This window comes from Mustela lutreola, chromosome 6 (assembly GCF_030435805.1).
Source record: "Mustela lutreola isolate mMusLut2 chromosome 6, mMusLut2.pri, whole genome shotgun sequence".
Lineage (NCBI taxonomy): Eukaryota > Metazoa > Chordata > Mammalia > Carnivora > Mustelidae > Mustela > Mustela lutreola.
Genome location: NC_081295.1, coordinates 44,357,504 through 44,375,351, shown reverse-complemented (window position 1 = coordinate 44,375,351; position 17,848 = coordinate 44,357,504). Strand labels below are relative to the sequence as shown.

The following is a 17,848-nucleotide window of genomic DNA, read 5'->3' as shown; positions in this document are numbered from 1 at the left end:
CCTCTTCAATAAATGGTGTTGGGAAAATTGGACAGCCACATGCAGAAAAATGAAATTGGACCATTTCCTTACACCACACACAAAAATAGACTCAAAATGGATGAAGGACCTCAATGTACGAAAGGAATCCATCAAAATCCTTGAGGAGAACACGGGCAGCAACCTCTTTGACCTCAACCGCAGCAACATCTTCCTAGGAACATCGCCAAAGGCAAGGGAAGCAAGGGCAAAAATGTATTGGCATTTTATCAAGATCAAAAGCTTTTGCACAGCAAAGTTAACAGTTAACAAAACCAAAAGACAACTGACAGAATGGGAGAAGATATTTGCAAATGACATATCAGATAAAAGGCTAGTGTCCAAAATCTATAAAGAACTTAGCAAACTCAACACCCAAAGAACAAATAATCCAACCAAGAAATGGGCAGAGGACATGAACAGATATTTCTGCAAAGACGACATCCAGGTGGCCAACAGACACATGAAAAAGTGCTCCATATCACTCAGCATCAGGGAAATACAAATCAAAACCACAATGAGATATCACCTCACACCCGTCAGAATGGCTAAAATTAACAAGTCAGGAAATGATAGATGCTGGCGAGGATGCGGAGAAAGGGGAACCCTCCTACACTGTTGGTGGGAATGCAAGCTGGTGCAACCTCTCTGGAAAACAACATGGAGGTTCCTTAAAATGTTGAAAATAGAACTAACCTATGACCCAGCAATAGCACTACTGGGATTTACCCTAAAGATACAAACGTAGTGATCCGAAGGGGCATGTGCACCCAAATGTTTATAGCAGCAATGTCCACAATAGCCAAACTATGGAAAGAACCTAGATATCCATCAACAGATGAATGGATAAAGAAGATGTGGCATATATACACAATGGAATACTATGCAGCCATCAAAAGAAACGAAATCTTGCCCTTTGCGACAATGTGGATGGAACTAGAGCGTATCATGCTTAGTGAAATAAGTCAAGCGGAGAAAGACAATTATCATATGATCTCCCTGATATGAGGAAGTGGTGATGCAACATGGGGGTTTAAGGGGGTAAGAGAAGAATAAATGAAAAACAAGATGGGATTGGGAGGGAGACAAACCATAAGTAACTCTTAATCTCACAAAACAAACTGAGGGTTGCTGGGGGGAGGGGGGTTGGGAGAAGGGGGGTGGGATTATGGACATTGGAGAGGGTATGTGCTTTGGTGAGCGCTGTTAAGTGTGTAAACCGGGCGATTCACAGACCTGTACCCCTGGGGATAAAAATATATTATATGTTTATAAAAAAAAAAAAAAAAACCTAGCCAACACTAGTTAACGTGCTTTGATGAATTTTACCTGCTTATTGAGAACTGGCTGTTGTAAGCCATCAAAGAGAAGTCGGATGCTTTCATACTTGGCTTCTTCACCGATACACTTGACTATCAGATCTAAAAGAGAAAACCAAATGTGAAACATTTTACATTATAAGCGGACTCATCATTAACTGGCCCAGAAGGCAAAATCTTCACCCTGTTTCCCAGGTATTACACAAAAACTATAAATCTGCATTTCCTAAACTAGTGTTCTGCGAGGGGCTCCTAGAAAAAAGGCTTCTACAGTCAAGTTAAGAAACTCGCCCTTTGGTAGATTCACAATGCACAAAGTATACTACAAGCTCTGAGGAATGTTGCAATAAAGAAATCCACTTATACTATTAAGTGATAAAAGACAGTTAGAAAATAATACATATTATGTTATCCCATTCAGGTAAAACAAATAAATCCAAATCCTAGAAGTCTGTGTATACATTTGTACACACATGTACAGAAATGCACAGAAAAATGTGAGTATTAATACCAAACTGATTAGGGAGAAATGGCTTCTATTTTTTACTCTACATACTTTTCATAATGTTTGAATATCTTAATATTAGAAAAGAAGTTTAATTTTTGAACATTGACTTTCCTCAATGGCTATGACCTCTTGAATTTACTTTTGTACTTTTTGTGTAATTATTACTAACCATCTTACAGAACGATCTTTTGGGGAAATGTTTAAACACTAATTTAGGATCCAAAAATTTCTGATACATATTTGATTGCACAGTTGTCATGTATCATTTCTCGTACCAAAGAGTCAGTACTTACTGAAAAAAATCTCTGAATGTTTTCCCCAGAAGAGGAAAATAAAATTATTCTTAAGAAAGTGTTCAAATATTTGTCCTTTCCCCTGTCCCCCAACATAATAAAACTATTAATTATGTTCTTAAAAAGTTTTCACCTTATGTTTGCTTCTAGGAGATAAATCTAACCCTAAGAAGCAAAGGCCAAATTAAATTTATAATAAGCATAGCAGATCCTTGATATTTTTATGACATGTAGCCTGATATGGATCTTTATGAATCCTCTAATTCAGCAATACTACATAGAATTTCCCAGTTAAGATGCATGAAGCATAATGGACAAAAATAAGTGATCCTTTCAGATCCTTTACGAGTCCCTGAGTAAGAAACGAGGGGTAGAGAACAAAAGGAAAACATGCTAAGTTTACTCACTAAATTACTCCTTCCAAAGGAGTCTTTAAGTAAATGTGATTCAGATTTGTGCTTCAGCAAAATAATAAATTAATACATCCACTGGCTTCTGTGTTGTCTCTAATATCAAAACTAAGACTGTTAAAGCCATGAATGCTAAGGGCTGCTGTTACAAAACAGGTAAGAAATTATTTCATCATTTACCTACAGAAGACTTAGCCCAAAATAGCTTCTATTCACTTTTATATTCAGATCAAGGATTTAACTTAACGGTCTTCATAAAGAGCAGCAGGACTATTCAGAGACTAATTGTTCAATGATGAGGATTCTCTAACACACAGTCCAAAGGCTTCTTCAAGTCCTACTCTGTATTTTCTCTCTGGGCATGATTATCCACTACACATAACTCCCATTATCTCTATCTTTTACCATTTGTTTCTCTATTTCAAAACCTGGATGGATATCTAACCCTTTATTAGACAGTTCCTCCTGAATAATGTACAGGCAATTCACACTCAAAATATTCTAAACTAAGTATCCTCTGCTTTGACCCTTTGATGTTTTTTCCTTCTATTTCCCACTCTATAAAAGGTTACTACCATTCATTTATCTTATGGCTCAAGCCTACCTCCTTTACAGAAGTGATCATTCTCTTCCTCTGAGATACTGTGTGACTTGAACATGCCTCCATCACATGTATGTTTTGTCTGTATACCTGTCTTCCTGCTAGACGGAACTACTCAAGTATACTTTTATAGCCCTTGCTCTCCACACAGTGCCTGACATGTGGACCAGTAAATTTAGAACGAATTAATTAATTCTGATCTTTTACTCATAAACACTATTGTAGTTCTTCTCAGAGCATAGTGGGTAGCAGGATTCCAACTGTCCCACAAACATATCACTTACATCAGTCTGATTGAAGTTGCTGCTACAAGAATCTGGCTACTGTATTAGCAAAAGCCTTTCTTAGTTCATAGTTCATATATCATAAAAACCAAATTTAATTAACTAATAAGTTAATTTTACTTGGTTTCTGTAACTATTTCTAAAATGGTAACTCAAAATAAAAATTAGTTTCAATAATCCAATTTATACCTTGTGGGGTGCCTGGATGGTTCAGCTGGTTAGGCATCTAACTCTAGATTTCAGCTCAGATCCTGATCTGGAGTTTTGAGATTGAGCCCCACATCAGGCTCCACACTTGGTGCAGTTTGTTTGAGATTCTCTCTCTCCCTCTTCCTCTGCCCCTCCCCTAACTTATGTGCTTGCTCTCTCTCTCCAAATAAAATCTTTTTAAGATTTTATTTATTTGAGAGAGAGAGAGCACAAGCATGAGAGGAGGAGAATCAGAGGGGGAAGCAGCCTCCCTGCTAAGCAGAGCGCTGGATACGGGACTTGATCCCAGGACTCCAGGATCATGACCTGAGCCGAAGGCAGTCGCCCAACCAATTGAGCCACCCAGGCGTCCTCTCCAAATAGAATCTTAAAAGAAAATTGCTATACATTGTGATCTCAAAGAAATGCTTGTCTATATTAAACTACTTAAATATTATACCTGGAATGTAATTCATCATTTCTTCAAAAGTCTGTTTTGCTCGTTTTTGCTTATCTTGGAGAGAGCGAGGTTCAGTGTTTTCACAGAATACAGCATCTAAAAAGAGACAAAAAAATATTCACTAGAATTTTTACCTGTTACAAATTACTTCATTACAGAAATCCTAGGAAACCAATGAAAAGCAAGACACAAAAGCACATTAAACATGAAACAAACACATAACAAAATACAAACCTCTGAGAAGTGTTATGAGTGAGACCAAACGGTGCTCCTGGAACAGTTGTTCTAGTTTACAATGAAGATAGTAGTCAGTGTACATTTCCAGGGTGTTTTTAAACAGGATTCGAGTTCCCATTAAGAGATGATGAAGCCAGTCAGGAACTTGGAAGACCACCCGTCCTGAGGAGGATGATATGAAATATTTTGTTACGATAAACAGATATTCTAAACGTTCTCCAGTATAAAAAACCATAAACGGTCAATATTTTATTTGTAAACGTTAGTAACTTTAGTACGTTCAAGACCCAATTATATAAAATTCTTATAAAAGAAGTATCTTCAATTTAAAAAGAAGTTACAATGGGACAGTAGTGAAGAGCATTATTAATTTGTATCACAGAAGAAACGATACATAAATGAAAAATAGGTCTTCGCAGTAACCACATGTATCTTACCTACCTACATACATCAGGTAATCATAGACTCCTTCTACAGTCATCATCTCCATAAAATAATTCTGGTTTTGCTTTCTTTCTGTATTCTCAGCACGGTTTGCATTATTCTTAAACAGATCACTGAAAAGCTAATGTAAAAATTGAAATAATAAAGAGATAAATAGTTTATTACACCTGAAGGTAACAATCACTAAAGCTAATGTAAACAGAGCACAGGCACTTATACTTTTCCAATCAAAACAGAATTATCAGACAGATTAAGCTCTGCCTCTAAAGTTTCATGTTCATGCCCCAAATTGAATAAAAAATACATATTCCTCCCAAAATAATATATAAAAGTCTGCATTAATTTTAGACACAAGGAAATTTAGACACAAAGGAAATTCATTATTCATGAAGAAACTCTTTTTTTGAACATCAAAAGGAGCAAATGAACACATAAAGATGTGTAAATATATTGATGACAGCTAATTTTAAAACTAACATGACTTAACAAATTATAATCCACAATTAAAGGGTGTTTAGATGTGAATACTTAGCTTTAACCAAAATTTATTTGGACAATAATAATCACAGTCCAGAAATGCCCAATCAGTGTGAAAACAAGATGTAGAAAATTACTTATAGTAGAAAATTATGAAATGCAACTAAACCTCAGCCCTACTTACTCCCAGGATATGCAAAAAAGTGTATTATTGGAATAATAAAATAGCAGAAATCAAGGAACTAAAGTTTGATAGAAAAGATCGACAAGTCAAAAGATGAAAAGGACAAAATCTTTGGCAAGACTGATCAAAAGAAAAAAAAAAGAAAAAGACAGAAATAATACTAAAAAAATCAAAGGGGACATAGCTATAGATGTCAGAAAAAAACAACTTTAGGCCAAAAAAATTTCAAATTAAGATAGAATAAAAAATGTATTGAAAATATAACCTATTGGGGTGTCTAGGTGGCTCAGCTGGTTAAGGGTCTGACTCTTGATTTGGCTCAGGTCACAATCTGACGGTTGTAAGATGGAACCCTGCATCAGGCTCCAAGCTGGGTGTAGAACCTGCTTAAGATATTCATTCTCTCTCTCTCCCCGCCTCTCCTTCTGCCCCTCCCCCTCATTTAAAAAAATATATATAAAATTTATCAAAACTGACTCATTTTGGGGCAGCACCTGGGTGGCTCAGATGATTGGCCCTCACTCTTGGTTTCAGCTCAGGTCGTGATCTTGGGGTCATGGGATCAAGCCCTGCATCAGGCTCCACACTCAGCTCAGGAGTCTGCTTGTGCCTCTCCCTGTTCTTCCCCAAGCTCTCACACACACCATACACACATACACACACATACACACACTCTGTCTCTCTCTCAGGTGAATAAATAAAATCTTTGGAGGCAAAAAACTGACTCACGCAACAAATCTGAAGAATACTACATTCATTAAAGAAATTAAATAGACTTTTAAAAAAACCTTCCTATAAACAAAACTCAAGGCTTAGGTGACTTTAACAACCAGTTCTAACAATTATTTAAAGAACTACTGATTCCAATTATAACTTTACCAGCAAACAGAAAAAGGTTAATATAACTGATACCAGAATGTGACAAGGATAGAACAAGAGAGAAAAATTATAGGCCAAGGCCACCCACAAACAGGAATGTAAACTTCCTTACCCTTATTTATAAAGAATATCTATGAAAAAAGCTATGCTTTGCTATATAGTTTAACGGTGAAACACTGAAATCATGCCCTTTGTATAGTAGTTCATAGCCATGAAAAACAAAACCATCATTTGCATTTGCATGTAAGTGCGCAAATCTAAAAGAATTAATAGATGTATTACTAAAGTTAATACAAGTCTAGCAAGGCTATTGAATTTTAAAAAATCAATACACAAAAATTAACTATTTGTTTACCTAAAAGGAAGTTATAAAGTAGAAAAACATGAAAAATATCTTTTATACTAATAACAAAAAGGTGAGGCTTTGCAGGAAGGGGGAGGGCTAGCCTTTGAGCTCAACAGCTCCCCATGCTAAGCACTATTCTGGAACTAAAGTGAGCATCCTTTGTTTTGTATTTCATTTTACTTATTTGTCAGAGAGAGAGAGAGAGAGCGTGCGCGCCAGAGGCACAGGCAGGGGGGACTAGCAGGCAGAGAGAGAAGGAGACTCCCCACTGAGCAAGGAGCCCAATGTACAACTTGACCCTGGGATCATGACCTAAGCCAAAGGCAGACACTTAACTGACTGAGCCACCCAGGAATCCCTAAAGTGAGCTTGCTGCAAACTGGAAATGTATCTTCATTTTCTAGTGCCTTGCACTCAACAATAGGCATACAATAATATACCTGCTTAATGAATGGATTAAATATTACATAAGCCATTGAAATGAGATAAAATAAACATCAAATCAATATAAATACATTATATCAATTAATTTGAGTATTGGCTGTTGTTGATTTACAACCTAAGAAAACCACCTTAAAAATATCCCCCCAATACAGAAATGGCATAAGTTTATAAATACCATTAGCAAAAGAAACACTTACCTGTTAAAGAGGCAGACACTGCATAAAATACCCTCTTTAACTGCACAACTGATTTTCACATAAAAGATATAAGTCCCATTCATTTCATTAACACCAACATTCCCTATAATGGAAAAGTTTCAAGTAGGACAACTTCAAACTTCATGACTCTAAGTCAAGACACACTACCTTCTTGTTGTTTTCTGAAGTAGGGCTGAGAATAGTCAGTTCCGGTTTACTCGGTTTAGGCTTTGGAGATTCACAAGAATTAATAAAATTCATGATAAAAGGTTCCAAATGCTGACCTTTCTGTTGTGATACAGAAATCATGATATGAAAATTAAAAATCAAGATTATAATTTTTAATAATCGTATAACCCATTAAAAGTTCACTGATATTTAGATGTGCTTATAACTATCATGTTACAGAATATACATAAATCAGTTATTCACCTCTTTCATTAGTTTTCCAGGAACAGACTTTATAATTTTTCCTGCAATTAAAAATAAAATATTAATTTTATGAAGGTATAATGTATCTCAGAATTACTTACATGTATACTTCAACTTCACTAGGTGATTTTTTTTTTTTAAGACTTTATTCATTTTCTTGACAGAGACATAAAGTATAATCAAGGGGAGCAGCAGGGAGAGAGGGTGAAGAAGACTCCCTGCTGAGCAACCCCCCCCCCCCAATGTGGTGCTCAATCCCAGGGCCCTGGGATCATATCTGAGCCAAAGGCAGATTGTTAACAAAATGAGCCACCCAGGTGCCCCTTCACTAGGTAATTTTAAATACTAAACAGCCAAGTAAAAAGTAAAAAATTAATAATTTACCATTTCACATTCAATAGAAATTTACAATAAATATGGTATTTTTAACTATTTATAGATATAACATTTAGGATTTACTTAAAATAATACAGTGGGATTGGGGTGGGGGGCAGAAGGGACTAAACAAGCCAAGTATTGGAACAGCTGAAACAGAATGAGAAATTATTATATAAAATTCTCCACTTCTGTGTATACTTGAAATTTTCCATAAGCAATGTTTTCAGGGGCGCCTGGGTGGCTCAGTGGGTTAAGCTGCTGCTTTCGGCTCAGGTCATGATCTCAGGGTCCTGGGATGGAGTCCCGCATCGGGCTCTCTGCTCAGCAGGGAACCTGCTTCTCTCTCTCTCTCTCTGCCTGCTTCTCTGTCTACTGTGATCTCTCTCTCTGTCAAATAAATAAATAAAATCTTTTTAAAAAAAAGTTTTCAAAAGATTTTAAACAATAATGAATATATAAAGATACCTAAAAGCATGCAAAGGTAGTCAAAAAAGTTTTAAGAACTGCTACAACATTCACATTGGCTATTTAGGGGCACGTGGGTTGCTCAGTTGGTCAAGTGTCCAACTCCAATTTTGGCTTAGGTCATGATCTCAGGGTCATGAGATCAAGCCCCATGTCAGGCTCCACATTCAGCATGCAGCCCACCTAAGAGATGCTCTCTCTCCCTCGCCCTCTGCCCCTCCCCTCCACTCGCACTCTTTCTCTCTCTCTAAAATTAAGAAAACAAACAAACAAACCCACACTGACTATGTAAGTAGCTCTAAGCCACCCAGGTGCCCTGCCAAAATTTCTTCTTGATCTTATCTCTAGGTTCCCTTATTTTAAAATATCAAACATCTTGAGATTTTTCTCAAACATTAGAAATGCCTGTAAAAATTAGTCAAAATTGATAAATGTAACTTAAAATTTCTTGCAGTTCAACTGAGAAAAAGTAGACTTTCAGCAATAGCAGGAGGCATAATAACAAATTAAAATGGGAGATTGTTTTACGACATGAAAACCACCCAATCTCTCCCATCATACTATTTTTCCTTTGCTACCCCCATAAACTATACCTGCTTCCTTAGAATTCCCCAAGAACCTGGGGTACCAGGGTACTCAGTCGGTTAAGCATCTGACTCTTGATTTTGGCTCAGGTCATACCATAGGGTCCTGGGATCGACCCCTCTGTCAAGCTCCCCACTCAGCAGGAAGTCCACTTGAAGATTCTTTCTCTCCCCATCCCTCTGCTCACTCTTTCCCTCTCAAATAAATAAATTTAAAAAAAAAAAAAAAAAAAGAATTTCCCAAGTTCCTTAAACTACAGAGCTTCTTCATCCTGTTCTTTTCTGTCTCTTCTACATGCTCTTCCTTGAGCCAATTTTATTTGCTCAATCTGATTTCAAATAACACTCAAATCTCTACTCCTTGCCTATCTCCTGGCCTCCCTGCCTTACAAATCTTCTTTAACTGGATTCTGTAAATTCAACAAGTTCAGAACTGCTCTCAATTTCTTCCTTATCTCAGCAAGTAACAGCATCCCTTCAATTGTTTAAATAGAAACCTGGGTCATCTTTGATCATTTCTTCTCCTTCAGTCAAACCTAGTCAGCAACCAACCATGTCTACCCAATTCTGTCTCCTAAATACCATACATAACCAAATATAAAATGTCCTCGCATTTTCCCCTGATAAGAAAACCTCCATGCACAAACACCAACTATTCTGGCTCAATTAAATGTATTAATTTAAAGAGATACAAATGAAAGCCAAAGGCCCAATTGTAATATTTAATTCATTTGTTTAGTTCTATAAGTACTTAAGACTGTATTATATAAAATATACTTAGAAATACTGTTTTACTTCTATTATTATCTTTAACAATTTTATTCAAACTTTTCCTGCTTTCCTTATTACTGTGGTCTATACTGAACTTTATATAAAAGAAATCATGCTTGGGCGCCTGGCTGGCTCAGTGGGTTAAGCCGCTGCCTTCAGCTCAGGTCATGATCTCAGGGTCCTGGGATCGAGTCCCACATCGGGCTCTCTGCTCGGCAGGGAGCCTGCTTCCTCCTCTCTCTCTTCCTGCCTCTCTGCCTACTTGTGATCTCTGTCAAATAAATAAATAAATCTTTAAAAAAAAAAAAAAGAAATCATGCTATATATATTCTTCTGTGTCTTGCTTCTTTCATTCAACATCATGCTTTTAAGATTATCAATCTTGTTGCAAATAGCTACATGCTATAGGTATTCATTTTATGAATCTATCACAATTTATCTGCTGATCTACTGGTAATGAACATTTTTCTAGGTTTGGCTATAAAACAATGATGCTATGAACATTCTTCAATATGAATAAAAGAGTCTCTACAGAATGTATTTCAGAGAGGGACTGCTAAGTCATTCAGTTTCATACCAAACTATTTTTCCACATAGTTCCCAATTTATATTCCTACTAACAGTATATAAAAAGTGTGTTAGAATTTGGCTACACTATATAAAGTGGCTTACTATATAAAGCTATTCCTCTACATTAATCTGAAATGCTGATTATTTTCAGTTTATCCTCATATACACGATTCTTTAAACTGACTTACCAAGATTAACATCTGGTAGTATCTTATCAAGAAACTGTGTTTCCCCACCATTGGGAGAGAGAAAATCTGCCAGAAGTTGACTATTACTCAGTTCTGGGTGTTGTAGAAGTTTCTTGAATGAAAAAAAGAAAAAAAGGGGGGGAGGAAATCTCAAAAGGATCATCAAAGCTATATTACAATGATAAGAACAAAAAAAAATTTAATCCTCAAAAGCTATTTTATATTCAAATAACAAAGCTACATTTGTAGAAAGAATAGTATTGCACAGCAGCTAAGACCTCAGCTCTACAGTCAGACACGAAAAGGTTTGAATTCCAGTTCTTCCACTTACCAGTGAAGTGTCCCTAGAAACTAAGTTCCTAAATTACTTAAGAGTTTCCTTACATGTGAGATGAAAATGCTACTTACTTTACAAGGTTGTAATATAAAGCATTTAGCATAGTACCTGATACACAGGAAGGAAGATGAAACACTAGCTAACATTGTTTCTGTTTCTCAACTATAAAATAAATACTACAATATCATATAACTTTCTTGATAATTAAAAGAAGTTGACACAAAGGGTTTTGCAGGAAACTAAATGCGTAAAATGTGAAATAATTTGGAAAATCTGTTGTCTGTTCTTCTTGCAACACTATTTTCTTACAAGATAAACTGACTTTTTAAAGCCAAAATTAACTCAGTCTTGCCTAATATTGTTTTGTAACTTGAAACAGTTAGAAAACTTTATGGGCAGAAATTTGTATAAATGAAATACCAGTAACTGCAACCTTAAGCTCCTGTATCACCAGAAAATACTCTTCTAGAAGGTGGTACTCTAGTCCTTAGAAAGATTTAGCTCTTTCAAATAATGGGTTAATGGTACAAACAAAGGCAAAGGTTAACTCTACTATATACAATGTTCAAATATCCTTGCAGTAGTTATACCAAAAAATTATGTAACAAATATTTTCTGGGTTGAAGCATGCAAACATTCAAATACAAGATATAAAATATAAATATCCCTTTAGACTCATGATTATTTTTAATTTAAAAAGTAATTATTTTGGGCAAGAAGGCATCCAAATTTGGCTAAATTAACACTTAATAAAATCTACAAAATTCTGTACCCAAATAAAAAGAGATTTTTTTTTTAACAACAAAAAGTAACCACTTTTTGGTCTTATGCACTTCATTAAATAAAGAAAGATGGTCATTAATTTTAAAGAAGTCTAAATCAATTTTAGTTAAGCGTCCCACTCTTGATTTTGGCTGACTGTACTAACAATGGAAATAACATACCAATTACATTGTTTACATAACACTGTGCACACACCGAAAAAAAAATTCAATTCCAAGCGGTGACTGGTAGAGAACCAGGAGATCCCAAGAAACCAGAAAAACATCTACAAATTGCAAAAGAAAAAAAACTGAGGAATAAAATGGGAGGGAAGATTCACAAGTTCAGAAGTGCTAAACACAAAATCAAACAGAAAACAAGACAAAAGGGACACCTAGCTGGTTTAGTCAGTAGAGTATGTGACTCTTCATCTTGGGGTTTTAAGTTCAAACCCCACGTTTTGGGTAGAGATAACTTAAAAAAATACTAAATTTTTTTTAAAAGATAAGAACAACAACAAAAAACTACCCAGTATACTTAGAATGCATTTCCTCTTATACAAGTTTTTTTTCTTTATCTTCTCGCACCGAAAGTTTTAAACTAAACCCAACATATAATTTTTCTTCTTCTAAGAAATATCTGGTATTTCATTGGTCATCAATTTTTTCAAAAAGTATACTCTTTTTTTGAGAGAAAGAGAGTGCACAAGCAGAAGCAGGGGGTGTAGAGGGAAAGAGAGAGAATCTTAAACAAGCTTCTGTGGAGCCCGACATAGGACTCGATCTCATGACCCTTACTTAGATCATGACCAGAGCTGAAATCAAGAGTTGGATGCTTAACCAACTAAGCCATCCAGGAACCCCTAAAAAGTACTTTTCACAATAATTCATTTTCACATGGAAAAAACTATCTTAAAAGAATTTTAGAAACCCACACTGACAGGTATCTGTAAAACAAAATATATATACATAAAAGATAAAAAGACAAATTAGACAATTGTATGATTAGTAACGTTTTAAACTGAGTTGATATTGTACCTGTAAATATTCCTGAAACTCTTCTCTCTTTGACTTTAAGAACTCATAATTTTTGGGGCCGATGATCCTTTTGGAAGGAAGCTGGGCATCAGGAAATGTGCCTGAAATCAATATATATGAAAGTTATTACTACGTTCTACTACTATTTTAAAAACATGATTTATAATTTACTACAGCAAATTCAGATTCATAATGCTCCCTCTTATAGAGATGAGGCATTATCCTTTAAATAACCTGGACAAGGAGCAACTGAGTGGCTCAGTCAGTAAAGCACCTGCCTTTGGCTCAGGTCATGATTTCAGGGTCCTGGGATCAAGCCCCGCATTGGGCTCCCCGCTAAGTGGGGAGTCTGCTTCTCCCTCTCCTTCTGCTGCTCCCCCTGCTCACGCTCTGGCAGGTAAATAAATAAAATCTTTTTTAAAATGTAAATTACATAATTAATTATTCTTCACAAAATCCATAAGCTTCAAGTCAGAAGTCTAGACCCAAGAACCTGAGTCTACTAATAACCAAACTGATCACCAACTCTGTTGACACAGATTTATTTACGCATTCTATACTATTAGTAAAAAAGCCTCAAAAAAATATCATGAGATTATTTTGAAGACGATGGGATTCAATGAGACAAAATCTTACAAAGAAAAATACCTATTCTCATGGGGGAAAAAAAGGTAGCATGCTGCTAATACTACACAAGATTAAACACAGGATTAAAAACAAAGTTTAAAAATCATGGACATGGGGTGCCTTGTGGCTCAGTCGGTTTAGCATCCAACTCTTGGTTTTGGCTCAGGTCCTGATCTCGGGGTGATGAGATTGAGCTCAACATCAGTCTCCACACTGGGCACGGAGCCTGCTTCAGATTCATTCTCTCCCTCTGCCCCTCCCCCCACTCCCTCTGTCTCTCTCTCTCTGTCAAATTTTAAAAAAAAAATCTTAAAACAACAACAACAAAAAACAAACAAACCATGGACATGCTTTCTCAAACAGGGATGACTTCAGAAATTTAAATACCAAAAAGGAAAATATTATTGGGAATCCAACTTCGGTTCATCTAGGGGTTTAAAGTCTGATTATAGGTCTTCTCTCAATCCAAGGGAAAAGTTCTCAGAGATAGGAGATAAGGATGGTACTGATTAAGATTGGCAGAGACCAAGAGAAAACCATTTTTTTTTTAAAGATTTTATTTATGTGTGTGAGAGCACACCAGCAGGAAGAGAGCGCACAAGCATCAGGCAGAGGGAGAAGCAGGCTTCCCACTGACAAGGAGCCAGGTCCTCATCCCAGGACCCTGGGATCATGACCCGAGCCAAAGGCAGATAACCAAATGAGCCACTCAGGTGCCCTAAAGAGAAAACCATTTAAAGACAAGTACGAATTCAAAATCTAAGCAAAGAGTTTGGAATGCGACCTTGTATTTTTTTATCATCCTATAATAATCTCTTCATCATGGGTTTTGCTTTTAGTAAAGAAGGGTAAAAAAGGTCCTGTCCTGTCCTTCTCAATTCAGAACCAACCTAAATTTGAATCAGGGACACTCCATAAAGCTTCTCTAAAATAAAGATTCATGGGTACCTGGGTGGCTTAGTCAGCTTAATGTCTGACTTTGTCTTGACTTTGGCTCAGGTCATTATCTCAGGATGGTGAGATCGAGCCCCACATAGGGCTCTACACTGGGCATGGAGCCTGCTTAAAATTCTCTTTTTCTCCCCCACTCTCCCTCTGCCCCTTCCCCACTCCACCTAATGTGCTCACTTGCACTCTATCTCATAAATAAATGAATACAGAAATATACACAAAATGTACAAAATGACTGTAAATACTTCATAACTACATCCCTGACATTAACTAAAATTAATGGGTAAGAGAGACTAAAAGGTGAGGGGAAGAACTAAAAGGAACAGTGTTCCCCTTTTCTGACTGATCTATCTTTAAAAGAAATATTACTCTACAAGTTTTATTTCCAACTCTAAGAGCTAAATCAAAACATTTGCACTGATGCAAAGCAAACATGTTTATCAAGAAAAATGGTGAAAGAACAGAGCAACTCTGAAATTCCTGGTTTAAATTCTCTGTCACATTGAGATAAACAAAAATTCAATTGGAAAGAAAACCTTTTCTAAAATACATTTAAAGAATAGCTATCTTTTAAATTTTAATATTATTGAAAAAGCAATAAATGGGGGCGCCTGGGTGGTTCAGTGGGTTAAAGCCTCTGCCTTCAGTTCAGGTCATGATCCCAGGGTCCTGGGATGGAGCCCCACCTGGCTCTCTGCTCTGCAAGGGGCCTGCTTCCTCCTCTCTCTCTGCCTGCCTCTCTGCCTACTTGTGATCTCTGTCAAGTAAATAAATGAAATCTTAAAAAAAATTTTTTTTAATAAAAATAAATAAAAAATAAAAAGCAATAAATATGCATTGTAAAAACTTTTAAAAAATAAGCCAAAAATAAGTTAAAAACAGTACATTCCTATTATGAATAGCAGTGTACACAAGTGTCACTGTTACATTTTCTTGATATAATTACTTAAAATAAAAAAAACGTAATCTAGTTCAACAGTTTGTTCAAGAAAGCTAATGCTACAATATAACACTTTATACAAAAACAACATACCATGAAATTCTGTTAGTTTTGATTCAAGTACATAGAATTCTAGGTATCTTCTATAGACAGACCAATGTTCAGGCTCATGCCCAACTGTAAAATGAATGAATATACAGTAAGTAATAAATAATTTTATAAACTACTATTAAAAATTATGCCAGTCTCAATTTATTATTTCTTAACATCACATTAATATATTTTATCCCATATTTTAACTTTAAATTTCTTAAGAAATTGATCATTTTTACCTATTTATGAAGTTATCTCAGTAACAAAGAGTTTTCTACAACAGAATCACAGAGCTGACAAATTTCAAAAAATAATGCAATTATTATTAATTTTTAAAATGTCACAGAAATAAATAATGTATTTCAAAAAACCTTATAATCAATTTTGGGTCTCTCAAATCTTTACCAATTTGTCCAGATCTAAAAAAGTACAGAACAGCACTATCCAATAGAACTTTCTGCAATTCTGAAAATGGTTTATATTATCTGCATTAATACAGTAACTATTAACCACATGTAGTTACTGATCATTTGAAATGTGGCTAGTGTAAGGAACAAAAATTTTAATATAATTTAATTTTCATGTGGCTAGTGCCTACCAAACTGAATAGTACAAAGTAACGGTTTACAGAATGAGTTGGGTCAGACCACCTATTTCAACCCCAGTTCCCCCGTTTACTAAGTGAACTTGAACAAATAAGTTAACCTCATTGTGCCTTCGGTTGCTTAGAATAAAAATAAAAATAATTGTACCCATTACATAAAATAATGAACTAAATCACTTCTGTAGACTGAATGGCAGAGAGTAAGCACCTCAAAAATGTTAACTGCTATTATTAGCATCTAATGTCATTCTAGCACAGATTTGGAAATGCAATGTATAAAATCAACCAAAATCACAATAACCCAAAAACAAAGACTGTATTTAGAAAAAAACATGATGGGGCCCCTGGGCGGCATCTGCCTTCAACTCAGGTCATGATGCCCTGGGATAGAGCCCCACACGAGGCTCCTTGCTCAGGAAGGAGCCTGCCTCTCCCTTTCTCTCTCCCCTGCCTCTTCTCCTGTTCATGCTCAGTCTGCTCAGTCTCTCTCTCCCTCAAATAAATAAATAAAAACTTTAAAAAGGAAAAAAACATGATATAGTCACAATCTAAAAGGAAACTGAATTCTTCTTCTTCAACACTGGTCTTAAAAGATCTACATCATAGGGGCGCCTGGGTGGCTCAGTGGGTTGGGCCGCTGCCTTCGGCTCAGGTCATGATCTCAGGGTCCTGGGATCGAGTCCCGCATCGGGCTCTCTGCTCAGCAAGGAGCCTGCTTCCTTCTCTCTCTCTCTGCCTGCCTCTCAATGTACTTGTAATTTCTCTCTGTCAAATAAATAAATAAAATCATTAAAAAAAAAAAAAAAAAAAGATCTACATCATATTTATTAGTTTTGTTTTTTAAAATCCTAAAATTGTTATTTTGCTACATTATAAAGTCAGCACAGTATTTAAATGATGCACTATTTTTCCCTCATGGGCCATAACTTCCTAAAAGCACATTACATTGATAGTCAAAGTCTGCAGCACTGTTGAGAAAAATAATCCTTAGTTTTAAGATCCTTTTGGTTTAAATTTTATGGTTAAATTTTTAAGGAAAACTTCTAAAAATAAAGCACAAAAATTAATAATGCCTTTCCAATAGACAAAAACAAAGTATATTTAAAAGTATATCATATATAAACCTTTGAAAAGGATGTGTTACATGCTCACATAAATTTACTTATATCTGAAGTCAAGTTTAAAATAATTTCCTGAGAAACGAGAACAGTGTGGGAAAAGCCAGACTTCAAATACTAGGCACAGAAGTAGCTGAACCCAGAAACTACAGTATTTCTTTTCAATTCTTTCTGACACTTACCATGCCAATCATGAAACAGCAAAGATACAAACAAAAAACTATGTTTGAAACTGAAATCAGACTATAGTATCAACAATGGTTTGCTATGCTTATTAGAACACAGCTAGTAAAGCAACAGGTAAGACTGAATGGCAACAAAAGCAAAATCAAGTGGCACTGACTCTTGGCTAAACAGCGCAAGACCCTGTCTGGTACCTAGTTATAACAGGAAAAATCATAGATAGCTACTTCGAGCATTCTTCCTTTCCTAATCCTATGTTTTATTTCCTGAAATAGGATTAGCTTCTAAGAAAAATTTTCAAAACCTATTTTTTTTTTTTAAAAAAGGGGGGAATTATTAGCACTGACCTTCATGTTAATACTTAGTCACTCATCTCTCAAAACCATTCCCTAACACTGCCACTTTTTTCCTTCTTTTACAAGACAATTCCCTCCTCCTAAGCTCAACTTCATTTTTCCAACATTCCCAACATGTGGACAACTTTGATTTGCTTTTGCTTACACTGAATGCCCTCACTT

The 17,848-nt window shown here is 35.7% G+C and overlaps 1 protein-coding gene across 6 annotated transcripts in view; it reads right to left on the bottom strand.

Annotated features, from left to right (window-relative positions):
• Positions 1-17,848, bottom strand: part of SNX14 (sorting nexin 14) — a 101,146-nt gene that overhangs the window by 16,998 nt on the left and 66,300 nt on the right. For all 6 annotated transcript variants that reach the window (XM_059177153.1, XM_059177150.1, XM_059177154.1 and 3 more), the window contains 9 exons: positions 15,426-15,509; positions 12,815-12,915; positions 10,679-10,790; positions 7,723-7,763; positions 7,459-7,578; positions 4,761-4,884; positions 4,317-4,481; positions 4,083-4,178; positions 1,348-1,439 (listed from right to left, as the gene is read on the bottom strand). In XM_059177153.1, coding sequence (XP_059033136.1) covers positions 1,348-1,439; positions 4,083-4,178; positions 4,317-4,481; positions 4,761-4,884; positions 7,459-7,578; positions 7,723-7,763; positions 10,679-10,790; positions 12,815-12,915; positions 15,426-15,509 — 935 coding nt within the window. The remainder of the gene's footprint in view (positions 1-1,347; positions 1,440-4,082; positions 4,179-4,316; positions 4,482-4,760; positions 4,885-7,458; positions 7,579-7,722; positions 7,764-10,678; positions 10,791-12,814; positions 12,916-15,425; positions 15,510-17,848) is intronic.